The following is a 19,011-nucleotide window of genomic DNA, read 5'->3' as shown; positions in this document are numbered from 1 at the left end:
CAGTTAAATAGCATATTTTATGAAAATCAACTCCAAAAATGTAAATACAAACATTTAAGCTTATTGCCACTGCCAGGGTATTTAAGTTATTCTGTTTGTTATGGAAAATAAATATAATCTACATACAAATCTCTGAGCCACAATCATAACATCTGAACAGGCAATTTCTGAGGTAACAGCAGAAACATTTTTTTTATCAGGGATCTTATGTTTAAAAAACCTATATTATAGGTAGTGGGCTGTTTTAGGGAATTTTTGATCAAATTATCCGTAGTAGCAATATTAATAATGTTGTGTTTATTCTGCGTAGTGCACTTAAAATAATTATGACCATATCTAGGAATTCATATGATGGGAATTTTCCGATTGTTTGCTTGGTGCTTTGATAAACTGAACGCATCATATACATGGTACTATATTGTGATGTTATGAGCCAGGGAAAAAAAGAACTACCCTACCCAGCATGCAACAGGAGTGAGGAGCATTCGCGGTAGCCCGGTATAGGTTGTGTCGCCATGACGGCATCTTGTATGTTGTGATATGCACGCTCTGAAAGCAAACGTTAAGAACTCAGCCAACACTCCTGGTCTGCATTATTCATAAATAGACAGACAACACATATACTCCGCTGCTTCACAGGCCGCTGGATGTAGCCGGCAAAGTATTCCCATGCTAGCTAACCGGTCTAGCAAGCACGCCTCATTCAGTCCAAAACGGCCCGATCTATCCACATTCAGAATTGTCTGGCGGTCGTAAGTGATCCCGGAGTGACCACGCTGTAAGCCAGCCAGGAAATTTGCAGAATTGTCCGGTATTTTTGCCAAATGTTCCATCTTTACCAAGAGCCCCTCCACGCCGGGCGACGCCATCTTGTTAAGAAAAGGCGTTAACAAAATAAAAGCATGTAAACAACATACGCAAATGTGCGATAAAATAATTGTCGGCGTTAATAGATTGATGAGTTAACTCGTAATTAACGCACTAATTTGCCCACCCCTAGTCAAAAGACTATGACTAAAACTAAATCAAATTTTGCTGTCAAAATTAACACTTGTTCTTATGCTTTCTGAGCTCACTATGTTCTCTGCTGGCTGGACATGTCCTACTAAGTCACACCTACACTGTTTCAATGTCCATTTCTCAGATGATATAATTGTTGATGACTGAAGTGCTGATAGCAACCAAACCTAACCCTTACACCCCAACCCCCTCCACATCCCACCCACCGGATTGTAAATAATGTCAATAATTCACTGTATATACTATGATGATTAACTTGTGTGATGACTGTATTATGTTGATATTTGTACCATGAATTGATTAACGTGGACCCCGAAAAACTTATTGGGGTGTTACCTTTTAGTGGTCAATTGTATGGAATATGTACTGTACTGTGCAATCTAGGAATTAAAGTGTCAATCAATCAATTAAAAGTCGCTGTACTGTAGTGGTGTGGGGCTTACAAATAGAAGCCCAGACCTACCAGAAAAATTCCTAAAAGCCAAAAATGTAGGACATACATGTGACATGATGCAAATGTCTCACAAACCTGAGCGGAAGCATTCAATGATCTGGTGGATTCCGGACTTGGACGTGTGCAGTGGCTGCTGGAGCAGAGGAGCGTCTCCGGGCTCCACACTGTGTCCTTACACCAGGAGACAATACAGGAAGGATGGAAGAAAAAAAAAAAAGACTACAGTTCAAACTTCAGTTGCCGTTGTCATGGATACAAAATGCAACACAAGGAGTGATGTGTGTGTTTCACCTTTAAGAAAAAACAAGGTGACCAAAACAACTCTCGGGTCCAAATGAATGTCTAATCAAATTGCAAATCCCCTGATGTTGGTTTGAATCCAGCAGATGGCGCAATAATGAAAACAGCCAACTACTTGTAAAAAAGTATCATATATCATAATTTAAATTTTCCTGAAGGAATCAATAAAGTAATATCTATCCATCTATCTATCTATCTATCTATCCAGAGGTGGGTAGAGTAGCCAGAAATTGTACTCAAGTAAGAGTACTGTTACTTTAGAGATGTATTACTCAAGTAAAAGTAAGGAGTAGTCACCCAAATATTTACTTGAGTAAAAGTAAAAAGTATGTTGTGAAAAAACTACTCAAGTACTGAGTAACTGATGAGTAACCTGTTCCTTTGATGATGACGGCGACAAGTAATGCACAAAAACATAAACATAACAATGAATAAATTCAGAGCCAGGAATATCTCTTAAGCAACTAAAACAATAATATATAATAAATAATAAATATTTGGTTTTACACTGTATTAAAAAAAAATGTGAAAATGAATTTTATCTTTGCAACCTCATTATAATATTGGCTAAGTTTTATATTCATAAATGTAAGTTTCTCAATTCCCGACCTGTTTTTTGTGCCTTTAAAAAAGATTTAGAACTCTACATTAAAACACTCTACTTCTAACAAGCAAAAAGCTGTGAAAACGATGATGCTGTGTTCCAAATTTAAGTTATTTACTGAGATTGAGTGAGTTTGCACTTTGTTTAATATATATATATATATATATATATATATATATATATATATATATATATATATATATATATATATATATATATTTTGCATTCTATTTTAGTTACTTTGAATTTACAACCTCCTGGTGCTTTGTACAGTTTTTATACTGTTTTGTACTGTTTTTGTACTTACTTTGATTACTATTTTCAACTGTTTGTAAATGTTAAAATTTATAAATAAAGGTTTGTAAAAAAAATACAGTTAATCATGTGACTGCCTGGCTCTGTTTGATTGGTGAAACGGAGTCAAACGTCACCAGTGACTGCATTTGATTGGTGAAACGGAGTCAAACGTCACCGGTGACTGCATTTGATTGGTGAAACGGAGTCAAACGTCACCAGTGACTGCATTTGATTGGTGAAATGGAGTCAAACGTCACCAGTGACTGCATTTGATTGGTGAAACGGAGTCAAACGTCACCACTGACTGCATTTGATTGGTGAAACGGAGTCAAACGTCACCAGTGACTGCATTTGATTGGTGAAATGGAGTCAAACGTCACCAGTGACTGCATTTGATTGGTGAAATGGAGTCAAACGTCACCAGTGACTGCATTTGATTGGTGAAATGGAGTCAAACGTCACCAGTGACTGCATTTGATTGGTGAAACGGAGTCAAATGTCACCAGTGACTGCATTTGATTGGTGAAACGGAGTCAAATGTCACCAGTGACTGCATTTGATTGGTGAAACGCAGGCATGTGATGGATCCTACTTTGAAGGTCTGTCTGACAAACCAAAACAAATAAATTGTGCATAAACAGATCGATAAAAATCAGTAGCGAGTAGCGAGCTGAATGTAGATAAATGGAGCGGAGTAAAAGTAGCGTTTCTTCTCTATAAATATACTCAAGTACAAGTAAAAGTATGTTGCATTAAAACTCATTTTAGAAGTACAATTTATCCCAAAAGTTACTCAACTACCCACCTCTGTATCTATCTATCTATCTATCTATCTCTCTATCTCTGGTAATCCTATATTAATTATATTTATTTGCAGGTCAAATGTAGTGACTTTTGTAATCCATTAGATCCATGTTTTTCAACCACTGTGCCGCAGCACACTAGTGTACTGTGATATATTGTCCGGTGTGCCGTGGGAAATTATTGAATTTCACCTAATCGGGTTAAAAATAATTTTTGCAAACCAGTAATTATGATCCGTAAATGTGCCGTTGTTTAGTGTCTGTGCTGTCTGGAACTTGGCAGAGTAACCGTGTAATACTCTTCCATACCAGTGGGCGGCAGTAGGTAGATAATTGCTTTGTAGATGTCGGGAAGGACACTAGTTTGCAGGTAAAAAGGTGTCTCATGCTTAAACCATAAATAAACAAAAGGTGTGTGCTGCTAAGAAAAGAGATTGAAGCTTAGGGAAGGCTATGCAGAACTACAACTGAACTGGCTGCAAAGTAATTGTTTTATTACCATTATTATTATTATTTAAAGGCCTACTGAAATGAGATGTTCTTATTTAAACGGGGATAGCAGGTCCATTCTATGTGTCATACTTCATCATTTCCCGATATTGCCATATTTTTACTGAAAGGATTTAGTAGAGAACATCCACGATAAAGTTTACAACTTTTGGTGGCTAATAAAAAAGCCTTGCCTGTACCGGAAGTAGCAGACGATGTGAGCGTGACGTCACGGGTTGTGGAGCTCCTCACATCTGAACATTGTTTACAATCATGGCCACCAGCAGCAAGAGCGATTCGGACCGAGAAAGCGAGGATTTCCCCATTAATTTGAGCGAGGATGAAAGATTTGTGGATGAGGAAAGTGAGAGTGAAGCAGTAAAAAAAAAAACAAGATGCGCTGTGGCAGCTGTGGGGTGGCAGGACCACTCGGGCATGCCCAACCGCAACAAGGGATAGAGCCATACCGCTTTGAACCTGACGGTGACGGCCAGGAGGACACTGCGGATATTGATGCTGGAGTAGCACACGGCATAGATCGCCTTCAGAATACAAAATAGTACAATGTTTTTTATGAATACACATAATACACTGTACTTTGTGTGTGTGGTCCAATCCAACCATGTTCGCTTGACCGCTCTGTTCCATAGTAAAGCTTCACCGTCATCTTTCGGGAATGTAAACAATGAAACACCGGCTGTGTTTGTGTTGCTAAAGGCGGCCGCAATACGCCGCTTCCCACCTACAGCTTTCTTCTTAGATGTCTCCATTATTCATTGATCAAATTGCAATAGATTCAGCAACACAGATGTCCAGAATACTGTGGAATTATGCGATGAACAGAGACGACTTATAGCTGAGAACGGTGCTGGAACAAAATGTCCTCTACAATACATCACGCGCACGCGTCATCACATCTGAGGTCCTCTCCAAGGTTTCTCATAGTCAGCATTGTCACTGGCGTCCCACTGGATGTGAATTCTCCCTGCCCACTGGGTGTGAGTTTTCCTTGCCCTTTTGTGGGTTCTTCCGAGGATGTTGTAGTCGTAATGGTTTGTGCAGTCCTTGGAGACATTTGTGATTTAGGGCTATATAAATAAACAAACCGGATCCCCTGATCTTTTTGTAGTCCTGATGACTTCATCTGGGATCTTCAGCTCTCACTGGATCGGTTCGCAGCAGAGTGTGAAGCGACCGGAATGAGAATCGGCACCTCCAAGTCCGAGTCCATGGTTCTCGCCCGGAAAAGGGTGGAGTGCCATCTCCGGGTTGGGGAGGAGACCCTGCCCCAAGTGGAGGAGTTCAAGTACCTAGGAGTCTTGTTCACGAGTGAGGGAAGAGTGGATCGTGAGATCGACAGGCGGATCGGTGCGGCGTCTTCAGTAATGCGGACGTTGTACCGATCCGTTGTGGTGAAGAAGGAGCTGAGCCGGAAGGCAAAGCTCTCAATTTACCGGTCGATCTACGTTCCCATCCTCACCTATGGTCATGAGCTTTGGGTCATGACCGAAAGGACAAGATCACGGGTACAAGCGGCCCAAATGAGTTTCCTCCGCTGTGTGGCGGGTCTCTCCCTTAGAGATAGGGTGAGAAGCTCTGCCATCCGGGAGGAACTCAAAGTAAAGCCGCTGCTCCTTCACATGGAGAGGAGCCAGATGAGGTGGTTCGGGCATCTGGTCAGGATGCCACCCGAACGCCTCCCTAGTGCACGTCCAACCAGCAGGAGGCCACGGGGAAGACCCAGGACACGTTGGGAAGACTATGTCTCCCGGCTGGCCTGGGAACGCCTCGGGATCCCCCGGGAAGAACTAGACGAATTGGCTGAGGAAAGGGAAGTCTGGGTTTCCCTGCTTAGGCTGCTGCCTCCGCGACCCGACATCGGATAAGCGGAAGATGGATGGATAAATAAATAAACATTGATTGATTGATTTACCTCAGAAGGCTGTAAAAAGAAAAGAGTGAAGTGAATTATATTTATATAGCGCTTTTTCTCTAGTGACTCAAAGCGCTTTACATAGTGAAACCCAATATCTAAGTTACATTCAAAGCAGTGTGGGTGGCACTGGGAGCAGGTGGGTAAAGTGTCTTGCCCAAGGACACAACGGCAGTGACTAGGATGGCGTAAGCGGGAATCGAACCTGCAACCTTCAAGTTGCTGGCACGGCCATTCTACCAACCGAGCTAAACCGCCCAAATATTTACATTTTATTTGATATGCCATTGATATTTTTTTATTATTATTATTTTTATTTGAAACTGGATTTTGCATGTCAGTATAAAGTTATTTAAGCCTTCCTTGTTCAATATTTAATGCAAATCCCTATTAAAAGATTAATTTCTTCAACCTCGACCAGCGGCTTGGTTCAGTTTGACATTTTCTCCCCCTCTGTGTTTGAGTTTGACACACCTGTGCTAGGACTTGACCCACCTGTGTCATGTGTGGCAGCAGTGCCACGGAGCAGCACCACCTCAGTCTGGCAGCTCTGTTCCCGGGTCTTCGGGGCGTCGCCTGTGTCGGGTTCTGGCAGCAGCGGGGGGATGGGCCTCCACAGGGGTTTGGACTGAGCGGCGGAGTCGCCCTTGGATGCCTGGACGTCCGTTTGGGTTTCTGTGGGGTTTTTAGCCGGCGCCTCACACGGAGCGGGGGCGCCGAGGTGATCGGAGGAGCGCTGGTTGCTTAAACGGAGCGGCCCTTCCTCCTCCTCCTCCGGCTGTGGGCACAGAAGCAGAGGTGGGCATGCATGACAGATGTGTGTGCGCCTCACTAACTGTCTTAATGCCCTCCCTCGCTGCTTTGTTCCACACATGATGATCAATCTCTAACTAGTACAGGGGTGTCCTAACTTTATCCACTGAGAGACGCACACTGAAAAATCAAAGCAAGTGGGGGACATTTTGATATTTTTTATTTTAAAAAAACAATACAATATATGTATAAAAAATACACGGCCTCCACTCAGGCTTGATCCCAGGGACCCTAAAGGGTTTTGGTCCAAAAAATATTAAAAATGTGTCATTATTCAGTATTATTTTCTTATTATTATTCAATTTTTATTACTATTCAATTCAATTATTTATTATTTATTGTTATTATTCAATTCAATTATTTTTTCAATTATTCAATTCAATTATTTTTTATTATTCAATTCAATTTATTTGTTATTATTATTCAAGTTTTATTATTTATTATTCTTATTATTATTCAAGTTTTATTATTTATTATTATTCAAGTTTATTATTGTTCAAGTTTTATTATTATTCAATTTTTATTATCATTCAATTCAATTATTTATTATTATTCATCCATCCATCCATCCATTTTCTACCGCTTATTCCCTTTTGGGGTCGCGGGGGGCGCTGGCGCCTATCTCAGCTACAATCGGGCGGAAGGCGGCGTACACCCTGGACAAGTCGCCACCTCATCGCAGGGCCAACACAGATAGACAGACAACATTCACACTCACATTCAATTCAATTATTTTTTATTATTCAATTCAATTTATTTTTTATTATTATTCAAGTCACCAACACAGTGCCCGCGGGCACCAGGTCACCCGTAAAGACGAGATGAGTCGCCCGCTCAAATAGCAGCACTTACCAGTGAGCTGCCTCTATTTTTTTAATTTTATTTATTTACTAGCAAGCTGGTCTCGCTTTGCTGGACATTTTTAATTCTGAGAGAGACAAAACTCAAATAGAATTTGAAAATCCCAAAAAATATTTTAAAAACTTGGTCTTCACTTCTTTTAAGAATGTCATTTATTATTTTACTTTGCTTCTTATAACTTTCAGAAAGACAATTTTAGAGAAAAAATACAACCTTAAAAATTATTTAAGGATTTTTAAACACATATACCTTTTTAGCTTTTAAATTCCTTCCTTTTCTATCCTGACAATTTAAATCAATGTTCAAGTTATTTTTTTATTTTTTATTATTGTAAAGAATAATAAATACGTTTTAATTTAATTCTTCATTTTAGCTTCTGTTTTTTCAACAAAGAATATTAGTGAAATATTTCTTCAAACTTAGTATGATTAAAATTCAAAAGAATTATTCTGGCAAATCTACAAAATCTGTGGAATCTAATATAAAACTTATTTCAAAGTCTTTTGAATTTCTTTTAACATTTTTGTTTTGGAAAATTTAGAAGAAATAATGATTTGTCTTTTTTAGAAATATAGCTTGGTCCAATTTGTTATATATTCTAACAAAGTGCAGATTGGATTTTAAACTATTTAAAACATGTCATCAAAATTCTAAAATTAATCTTAATCAGGTAAAAATACTAATGATGTCCCATAAATTATATTTTTAATTTTTCAATAAAATTCGAATTAGCTAGTTTTTCTCTTCATATTTTTCGGTTGAATTTTGAATTTTAAAGAGTCGAAATTGAAGATAAACTATGTTTCAAAATGTCATTTTTTTTGTGTTTTCTCCTCCTTTGAACCGTTCAATTTAGTGTTTTTTTCATCATTTATTCTCTACAAAAAAGCTTCTGTAAAAGGGAAAAAAATGTACGACGGAATGACAGACAAATACCAATTTTTTTTATACATATAGATTTATTTATTGAAGGTAAATTGAGCAAATTGGCTATTTCTGGCAATTTCTTTAAGTGTGTATCAAACTGGTAGCCCTTGGCATTAATCAGTACCCAAGAAGTAGCTCTTGCTTTCAAAAAGGTTGCTGACCCCTGCTCTAGATCAACATTAGGTTTATCTGTCAATATAATGATTTTAAAGATTTAAGTTATGTGCTCTTTTTGTCACAAAAAAAACAGTTTTTAATGGAAAAAATCACTAAACATGCAATATTTTTACCCAATTATTTTTTTAAGTGGAATATTTCAGATTATATAATAATTGGAGCATTAAAAAGGTCAATAACTAATAACACCATTGATTTTAATTCATTATTATTTTTTGAGCAATGAAATTAAAAAACAAATCACACTAAAATAATTGGGGATCAAAAAGTGTCCTCATTAAAGTGTTAAAAAATAAATTATACATTAATTTTTACTGTTTACTTTTAACACAATAATCTTGAGATCAACTTCAGATCTAGCTGTCAATTATAAGTTTTATTTTTTGTTTGTTCATTTTAGGCCCTTCTATATTAAAACAGCTCAGTTTTTTATATGGCAAACGCAAAATATGCCACATTTTCCCCCAAAAATATGTCAAATTGTGACATAATTGGAGCCTTGAATAGGTCAATAATTCCTAACGACAATGATTTTGATTCATTATTATGTTTTAAAGAAAGAAACAGCCTGCATGGCAGCTTTGTGTTATCAGAGTAAACATTGCAACCTTTTCTTGTTACATTTCACCCGTTTGCTCTTTTATATCACTTTTTACGTTTTAAAGATTTTTCAATCATATTTTTAAAACGTGCGGTGGGGCTGTTAAAAAATGGCCCCCCGGCCACACTTTGGACACCCCTGCCCTAGTAGGTGAGTGACTAGAAAGGGTCGCTCACTCTTGCAGCTCCCTGGTCTTTCCTCCACTTCCACCCACCAATTTATCCTCATCTTCTGTCCTCGGCCCCCCGCCTGTCTCGCTCACCAAGTGCGCCCCCGCCGCCCTTGAAGAGGCGGATGAATGAGTCCGGCATTCAGGCGCCTCTCCGAACGTCAGCCGCGGCGCAAAGTGTGCCACCTGAACTCTTTCACTGAACCCTCATCCAATTATGGCTAAACATCTGGAAAGCGTGTCAGTGCAACAAAGATGGGCGCCGTGTAAATGTAAAAGATGAGTGAGGTGTTTTTCACATGATGGTGTTGATACGGTGGTTTTTTTTTTTTTTGCTTCATTCCTGTGAGAATCCTGCGTGTGAGACTGACTCATTCGGCAGGGGTTGGCTGCCTAAAATTTTAAAAGAGCCGTATTGGACCAAAAATACAAAAAAAAAAAATCTGTCTGGAGTCGGAAAAAACTTAAAGCCTTATGTAAGTGTTATAATGAAGACAACACATGATGTAAGTGTCTATATTAGCCTACTATCAAAATGACTTTAAAAGTCTTATATAAGTGTTATAATGAAGACAACACATGATGTAAGTGTCTATATTAGCCTACTATCAAAATGACTTTAAAAGACTTATATAAGTGTTATAATGAAGGCAACACGTGATGTAAGTGTCTATATTAGCCTGCTATCAAAATGACTTTAATAGTCTTATATAAGTGTTATAATGAAGGCAACACATGATGTAAGTGTCTATATTAGCTATATTAGCCTACTATCAAAATGACTTTAAAAGACTTATATAAGTGTTATAATGAAGGCAACACATGATGTAAGTGTCTATATTAGCCTACTATCAAAATGACTTTAAAAGACTTATATAAGTGTTATAATGAAGGCAACACATGATGTAAGTGTCTATATTAGCCTACTATCAAAATGACTTTAAAATACTTATATAAGTGTTATAATGAAGGCAACATGTGATGTAAGTGTCTATATTAGCCTGCTATCAAAATGACTTTAAAAGACTTATATAAGTGTTATAATGAAGGCAACACATGATGTAAGTGTCTATATTAGCTATATTAGCCTACTATCAAAATGACTTTAATAGTCTTATATAAGTGTTATAATGAAGACAACACGTGATGTAAGTGTCTATATTAGCCTACTATCAAAATGACTTTAATAGTCTTATATAAGTGTTATAATGAAGGCAACACATGATGTAAGTGTCTATATTAGCCTACTATCAAAATGACTTTAATAGTCTTATATAAGTGTTATAATGAAGGCAACACATGATGTAAATGTCTGTATTAGCTATATTAGCCTACTATCAAAATGACTTTAAAAGTCTTATATAAGTGTTATAATGAAAGCAACACATTACGTAAGTGTCTATATTAGCCTACTATCAAAACGACTTTAATAGTCTTATATAAGTGTTATAATGAAAGCAACACATGATGTAAGTGTCTATATTAGCTATATTAGCCTACTATCAAAATGACTTTAAAAGTCTTATATAAGTGTTATAATGAAAGCAACACATTACGTAAGTGTCTATATAAGCTATATTAGCCTACTATCAAAACGACTTTAATAGTCTTATATAAGTGTTATAATGAAGACAACACATGATGTAAGTGTCTATATTAGCTATATTAGCCTACTATAGAAATGGCTTTAAAAGTCTTATATAAGTGTTACAATGAAGACAACACATGATGTGTCTATATTAGCTATAGTAGCCTACTATCAAAATGGCTTTAAAAGTCTTATATAAGTGTTACAATGAAGACAACACATGATGTAAGTGTCTATATTAGCTATATTAGCCTACTATCAAAATGGCTTTAAAAGTCTTATATAAGTGTTACAATGAAGACAACACATGATGTAAGTGTCTATATTAGCTATATTAGCCTACTATAAAAATGGCTTTAAAAGTCTTATATAAGTGTTACAATGAAGACAACACATGATGTGTCTATATTAGCTATAGTAGCCTACTATCAAAATGGCTTTAAAAGTCTTATATAAGTGTTACAATGAAGACAACACATGATGTAAGTGTCTATATTAGCTATATTAGCCTACTATCAAAATGGCTTTAAAAGTCTTATATAAGTGTTACAATGAAGACAACACATGATGTAAGTGTCTATATTAGCTATATTAGCCTACTATCAAAATGACTTTAAAAGTCTTATATAAGTGTTATAATAAAGGCAACACATGATGTAAGTGTCTATATTAGCCTACTATCAAAATGACTTTAAAAGTCTTATATAAGTGTTATAATGAAGGCAACACATGATGTAAGTGTCTATATTAGCTGTATTAGCCTACTATAAAATGACTATGTGTGTCGCAGGCTGATGCAAATCTTTGTTGACAAAAATATTACATACTGATAAACAAACTAAATACACAGAGGACAAAAGCAAAGGGAATTAAATGAGCTGAAATATCCCAACAAACAAAGCATAACAATGCAATATGTACATAGAGCTAGCCTAAGCAGCATGTTAGCACCAATTAGCTCGCAGTCATGCCGTGACCAAAGATGCTTGACTAGCACACCACACAAGTCCATAAAATCAACAAAGCTCACCTTTGTGCATTCACGCACAGCATAAAACGTTTGGTGGACGAAACTAGACAGAGAAGGAGTGGCATAGCGTCGGAGAAAGTTCTGGTAAACGAAAGACGGTGAGTTCAAGTACTGCCAAAATTAACGCACGGCAAATAATTTCATCAGTGAAGCATGTATAATATAAACCGTGGGATTTTTAACAATTACCGTATTTCCTTGAATTGCCGCCGGGTATATAATAGTATGTGCCTGCCTAGAATTACTGCCGGGTCAAACTCGTTTCGCAAAATAATTAGCATATGCCTAGAATTTCCCACTGGGTCAAACTCGTCACGTCACGAGTGACACTTCACCTGTCATCATTTTCAAAATGGAGGAGGCTGATTTCAATCATTTGAAATCGCATAAAGGGAAGAAGATTAAGAGCTATTCAGTAGGATTTAAGGTCCAAGCTATTGAATACGCTAAAAAGAACAGCAAGCAGCTATGTTTTATAAATATACCGTAGCTGCGTGTGTCAAATATGAGTCATTAAATGACTCCCACCTCCTGGTGGTAGAGGGCGCTAGTGATCCTTCTTGCGACTACTCGGCTGCAGAAGAAGTGACAACAAGCAGCGATCGTTTATTTTTTCCTCTCGCTTGCACTTTTAACATGGAGGATTACATATCTAAAATAAAACAGTTTTCTAAACTGGACTTTCAATGGAAGCAGGAGGTAATAAAGGAAGATCTCCATCGAGACAGAAACTTTTAAAACTGAAGAAAGATAAGGAAGACTTCTATAAACAAGTTATCGATGCTTTTGATCAGAAGGAGCTGCGCATGAACTTCATTTATAAGTAAAGGTAAGACCATAATAACCTTTTTTTTATTAAATGTGCTTTTCATGATGGTATCCTTACATCACACTCAAATTTATAAGCGCAGGCCTAAATTTACCGCATGCGTTTGGTAAGCGCCGGAGTAAGAAGAGGTTTTAAATTAATTAGCTCCCCGGCGGCAATTCAAGGAAATATGTTACTCCAATATCACGATATAGTCGTTTTCTATATCGCACACAGACAACCCCGCGATACATCGAGTATATTCCATATATCGCCCAGTCCTAGCCAGTATCATCTCTTTCACTTTCGGACTTATGGGGTCTGTGTTCATTGTTCACTCACACTTTAAGTGAGAGACGAGACAAAGACTAGACCCAGACCCCCAGTTCCAGCATTTGTAGAAATGGCGGCGTGTTGTTCCGTCTTACCTCTTGGCGGACGGTGTGAGCGCTCTTCCTCCCAGAGGACTTCTGGGCCTTCACCATGGTGCTTTAAGGGTCCGCCGCACGCCACCTTCGCTGCCAGCACGCTCCCGACAACACTGCAATGAAGATGACAGAAGAATTAGCGAAAGGCCGATTATCAACGCCCATATTTGGCATTTCCGCGTTTATCGGTATCGGCCAATAAACAACAGAAGTACATCAGCAGATGCAATAAATGCACACATGATGGCAGCTTTTACAAAGATAATAGCTGATGTAGATTGTGATAACCACGGCTCAAGCATGGCTCCGTTGGTAGAGTGGCCGTGACAGCAACTTAAGGGTTCCAGGTTCGATCCCCTCTTCCGCCATCCTCGACACTTTACCCACCTGCTCCCGGTGCCACCCACACTGCTTTAAATGTAACTTATATATTGTGTTTCATTATGTAAAGCGCTTTGAGTCACGAGAAAAAAACGCTATATAAATATAATTCACTTCACCAGCTTGTTTGCCCTGCATGAGTAAAGCCCTGCTCCCTTTTTTTTATTCATTTAAAGGGAAACATTATCACAATTTCAAAAGGGTTAAAAACAATAAAAATCGGTTCCCAGTGGCTTGTTGAATTTTTTGAAGTTTTTTTCAAAATTTTAGCGGTCTCGGAATATCCCTAAACAAAGCTTTAAAGTGCTTTATTTTCGTCTCTCTGCGAAGACACTGGCCATTTCCCTGTGGCGTCACACAGTGCTGCCAATGTAAACAAACAATGGGAATACCACAGCAAGATATAGCGACATTAGCTCGGATTCAAACTCGGATTTCAGCGACTTAAGCGATTCAACAGATTACGCATGTATTGAAACAGATGGTTGGAGTATGAAAGTATTGAAGAAGAAACTGAAGCTATTGACGCTATTCATAGCCATAGCATGGCCGAATAGCTGCGTTAGCATCGCCGGTAAAATGTGCGGACCAAACGATCAGGACTTTCGCATCTTTTGACACTGGAGCAACTTAAATCCGTCGATTGGTAAGTGTTTGTTTCGCATTAAATGTGGGTGGAAGGAAACGTAATATAGTTGCAAATGCATCTACAGGTTATCCATACATCTCTGTGCCATGTCTGCTTTAGCACCGCCGGTAAATAGCATGTTAGCATCGATTAGCGTAGCATGTTAGCATCGATTAGCTGGCAGCCAACATCAACAAAACTCACCTTTGTGAGTTCGTTGACTATCATTGCAAATGCATCTGCAGGTTATCCATACATCTCTGTGCCATGTCTGCTTTAGCATCGCCGGTCAAATGTGGAGACACTCTGGCACATTCAATGGGGGTCTGGCGGCAGACACTTTGGCATCTTGGGGCCAGTGGTGCAACTTGAATCCCTCCCTGTTAGTGTTGTTACACCCTCCGACAACACACCCACCAGGCATGATGTCTCCAAGGTTCCAAAAAATAGTCGAAAAAACGGAAAATAACAGAGCTGAGACCCGGTGTTTGTAATGTGTCGAAAATGAAAATGGCGGCTGTGTTACCTCGGCGACGTCACATTCTGACGTCATCGCCTCCAGGGCGATAAACAGAAAGGCGTTTAATTCGCCAAAATTTACCCATTTAGAGTTCGGAAATCGGTTAAAAAAATATATGGTCTTTTTTCTGCACCATCAAAGGTTTATATTGACGCTTACATAGGTCTGCTGATAATGTTCCCCTTTAATTTGCCCAGGTCTGATGTACACGATGAGTCGGGTGTGGCTTGACCTCCACCGAAACCCAGGTTAAGAACCACTGCTTTGAATTAAAACAGGACAAACAGTAAAGTAAAAAGACTCATCACGACATGTTCGGATAGTTCATGTTAAAATAATACTTGTGTACTTCAAAACAACAACATCTCACAGCACAGGAAGAGCCTCAGTAGCATAAATCAGTAACAGTCATGTTTCTACTTGTAGTTATCCAGAAAAGCCAACAGAGGGAGACAAAGTTAAAATTGTTTTTCCCCCATCTAGCTGTCAAAAGGTCAGTTAGTGGTCCAGAGTGTTGCCATGAAGACAAAACACCTCATTTTTGCATTAAAACAGTCTAGATTGTGAGCTTCACTGAGGTAAATTACCTAAAGAAAACCCTGCAGTTTTGCTCGTGAGGTTGGTGCTCATTATTGAAGGCCTTCTGGAAAGGTGTTAGAACATCAACGTCACGACTGTGAGCAAATGGACATTATAGTGAAGGTCGCTGCCAAGCATCCATGGCCTGCTGTGTGTCACACATCCACCTCAAGTCTGGCAAGTTACATCATTCATGAGCACAAATTATGTTTAAGCTGCATCCTCGCTGGTAATCCACACCTGGCGTTGTGTAAATGCTGTATGGACTCTGGTAAAAGCCGTTGTGTCTCAGTTACGGCTAAGAGGAAGTGTCCAGGACGGGACTTCCTTCTAATGGACACACCTGTGACGTGACAGAACCGCAGGAAGGAGAAAGGCTAGGGTCGGATGGAACCGGGGATGGGCGAGGTGCCCCAGTAGTCATGGCACCTTGTTTGGTTGAGAGGTGACACACCATAGGGCCGGGCGATAAGGCCCTTTTTTAATATCTCCATATTTTTAGGCCATATGACGATACAACATATATATCTCCATATTTTGCCTTAGCCTTGAATGAACACTTGACACATATAATCACAGCAGTATGATGATTCTATGTGTCTACATTAGGGATGCACCGATTAATCGGTAACCGAATATATTCGTCCGAATATGGCAAAAAAAGCCACATTCGGCCTTCGGTGGAATGAGTTAAAAACAAGGCCGAATAGTGGCGTGTGACGCAATTTTTTGACGCGGTGACGCAATCAACCAACGTGCAGTGACGTGGTGACATTGGGATATGTTGTGTACCTGTATAAGTGTATGAGGTTACAAGCACACACTTATTGAGATTTAGTGGGGCCTCTGTTTACATTATTAGCCTGTTGTGTAGGCTACCTGTATAAGTGTATGAGGTTACAAGCACACACTTAATTGAGATTTACTTGAGCCTTCTGTTTACATTATTAGCATATCTACTGTGGCTAAGCAGACTTTTGCCAAAAGGACAATAATTCATTTGTTGTGGGTTTATCCACTTTAATGCACTTTATTTTTTTTGGAATGCATGTTTTGTTTGAAAGTCTAATATAAATGAAAAACTTTGTGCTTTTTTTGAAAAGCAAAGGCTACTGGAATATTAAAAAAATGTCAATATTCAATAAAAAATTACTTTATTTGAAAAACATGTCTAAATATTTATTCTAGGCTATTTATGCAATATTAAAAAAATTGTGAAAAACTGCATTCATTATTCGGTATTCGGCCAAGCTTTTAAATTTTATTCGGCTTCGGCTACAAATTTTAATTTCGGTGCATCCCTAGTCTACATTCAAACATTCTTCATACTGCATTAATATAGACTTAGACTTAGACACACTTTAATGATCCAAAAGGAAAATTGTTCAACACAGTAGCTCAGTTACAAAGATGGAAAGTGTAAGGATGGAAAGGACAATGCAGGTATAAATAGACCAGGTATAGCAATGTAAAATATAAAATATCTGCGAATATATACATTAAATACTTAATGTGTACAGTATATTATATATACAGATATATATACCGTATTTCCTTGAATTGCCGCCGGGTATATAGTATGCACCTGGCTAGAATTACTGCCGGGTCAAACTCGTTTCGCAAAATAATTAGCGCATGCTTAGCATTACCGCCAGTTTAAGATTAACGCTGGGTCAAACTCGTTTCGCAAAATATTATTTTTATTAGCGCATGTCTAGAATTTCCACCGGGTCAAACTCGTCACGTCACGAGTGACACTTCAGCTGTCATCATTTTCAAAACGGAGGAGGCTGATTTCAATAATTTGAGATCGCATAAAGAGAAGAAGATTAAGAGCTATTCAGTAGGATTTAAGGTCCAAGCTATTGAATATGCTAAAAAGAACAGTAAGCAGCTATGTTTTATTAATATACCGTAGCTGCGTGTGCCAAACGGAGTTCTTGAAGTGCGGAGTAAGCACTCTTCATTCCCTATCAGGTGACTTTTCAAATGATGCTACATATTAGCAGTCATGCTACTTTTTGTAGTAACATTTTTCCCCACACTTGACAAATTACGGTTGTCTGTTCGACATATTGAAGCCGAACCCCCGCCAGACGATGGACCCCCTGCCTTTTTTCTTGCGAAAAAATTATTCCTCCATTTGTTACCAGATTGGCACCTTCTTTCTCTCGTGTTACCACTAGCATCACAGCTAACGTTACCCAAGCTGCTACCTCTCTGCTCCGTGAGGGCGTATACGTATGTGACGTATGAGGTGACAGTATGTGACGTGTGAGGTGACAGTATGTGACGTGACAGTATGTGACGTGTGAGGTGACAGTATGTGAGGTATATTGTGACAGTATGTGAGGTGTGAGGTGACAGTATGTGAGGTATGAGGTGACAGTATGTGACGTGTGAGGTGACAGTATGTGACGTGTGAGGTGAGAGTATGTGACGTATGATGTGACAGTATGTGTGTGACGTGTGAGGTGACAGTATGTGACGTGTGAGGTGACAGTATGTGAGGTATAATGTGACAGTATGTAAGGTATGAGGTGACAGTATGTGAGGTATGAGGTGACAGTATGTGACGTATGAAGTGACAGTATGTGAGGTGTGAGGTGACAGTATGTGACGTGTGAGGTGACAGTATGTGAGGTGTGAGGTGACAGTATGTGAGGTATGAGGTGACAGTATGTGAGGTATGAAGTGACAGTATGTGAGGTATGAGGTGACAGTATGTGAGGTATGAGGTGACAGTATGTGAGGTGTGAGGTGACAGTATGTGAGGTGTGAGGTGACAGTATGTGAGGTGTGAGGTGACAGTATGTGACGTGTGAGGTGACAGTATGTGAGGTATGAGGTGACAGTATGTGACGTGTGAGGTGACAGTATGTGACGTGTGAGGTGACAGTATGTGACGTGTGAGGTGACAGTATGTGACGTGTGAGGTGACAGTATGTGAGGTGTGAGGTGACAGTATGTGAGGTATGAGGTGACAGTATGTGAGGTATGAGGTGACAGTATGTGAGGTATGAGGTGACAGTATGTGATGTATGAGGTGACAGTATGTGATGTATGAGGTGACAGTATGTGAGGTATGAGGTGACAGTATGTGAGGTATGAGGTGACAGTATGTGAGGTATGAGGTGACAGTATGTGAGGTATGAGGTGACAGTATGTGAGGTATGAGGTGACAGTATGTGAGGTATGAGGTGACAGTATGTGACGTATGAGGTGACAGTATGTGAGGTATGAGGTGACAGTATGTGAGGTATGAGGTGACAGTATGTGAGGTGTGAGGTGACAGTATGTGACGTGTGAGGTGACAGTATGTGAGGTGTGAGGTGACAGTATGTGACGTGTGAGGTGACAGTATGTGACGTGTGAGGTGACAGTATGTGACGTGTGAGGTGACAGTATGTGAGGTATGAGGTGACAGTATGTGTGGTATGAGGTGACAGTATGTGAGGTATGAGGTGACAGTATGTGAGGTATGAGGTGACAGTATGTGATGTATGAGGTGACAGTATGTGATGTATGAGGTGACAGTATGTGAGGTATGAGGTGACAGTATGTGAGGTATGAGGTGACAGTATGTGAGGTATGAGGTGAC

At 39.1% G+C, this 19,011-nt stretch overlaps 1 protein-coding gene across 1 annotated transcript in view; it reads right to left on the bottom strand.

Moving 5' to 3' along the window:
- znf800b (zinc finger protein 800b) overlaps nucleotides 1-19,011 on the bottom strand; it is a 67,895-nt gene that overhangs the window by 29,664 nt on the left and 19,220 nt on the right. The window contains 3 exon segments of the mRNA XM_061914322.1: nucleotides 1,550-1,645; nucleotides 6,396-6,678; nucleotides 13,303-13,415. Of these exon segments, the coding sequence (XP_061770306.1) occupies nucleotides 1,550-1,645; nucleotides 6,396-6,678; nucleotides 13,303-13,359 (436 nt within the window). The 5' untranslated portion in view covers nucleotides 13,360-13,415.

Source organism: Nerophis ophidion, linkage group LG10 (genome assembly GCF_033978795.1).
Source record: "Nerophis ophidion isolate RoL-2023_Sa linkage group LG10, RoL_Noph_v1.0, whole genome shotgun sequence".
NCBI classification, from domain to species: Eukaryota; Metazoa; Chordata; class Actinopteri; order Syngnathiformes; family Syngnathidae; genus Nerophis; species Nerophis ophidion.
The sequence above is the reverse complement of the archived record's forward strand: the minus strand, read 5'-3'. Positions and strand labels throughout refer to the sequence as shown.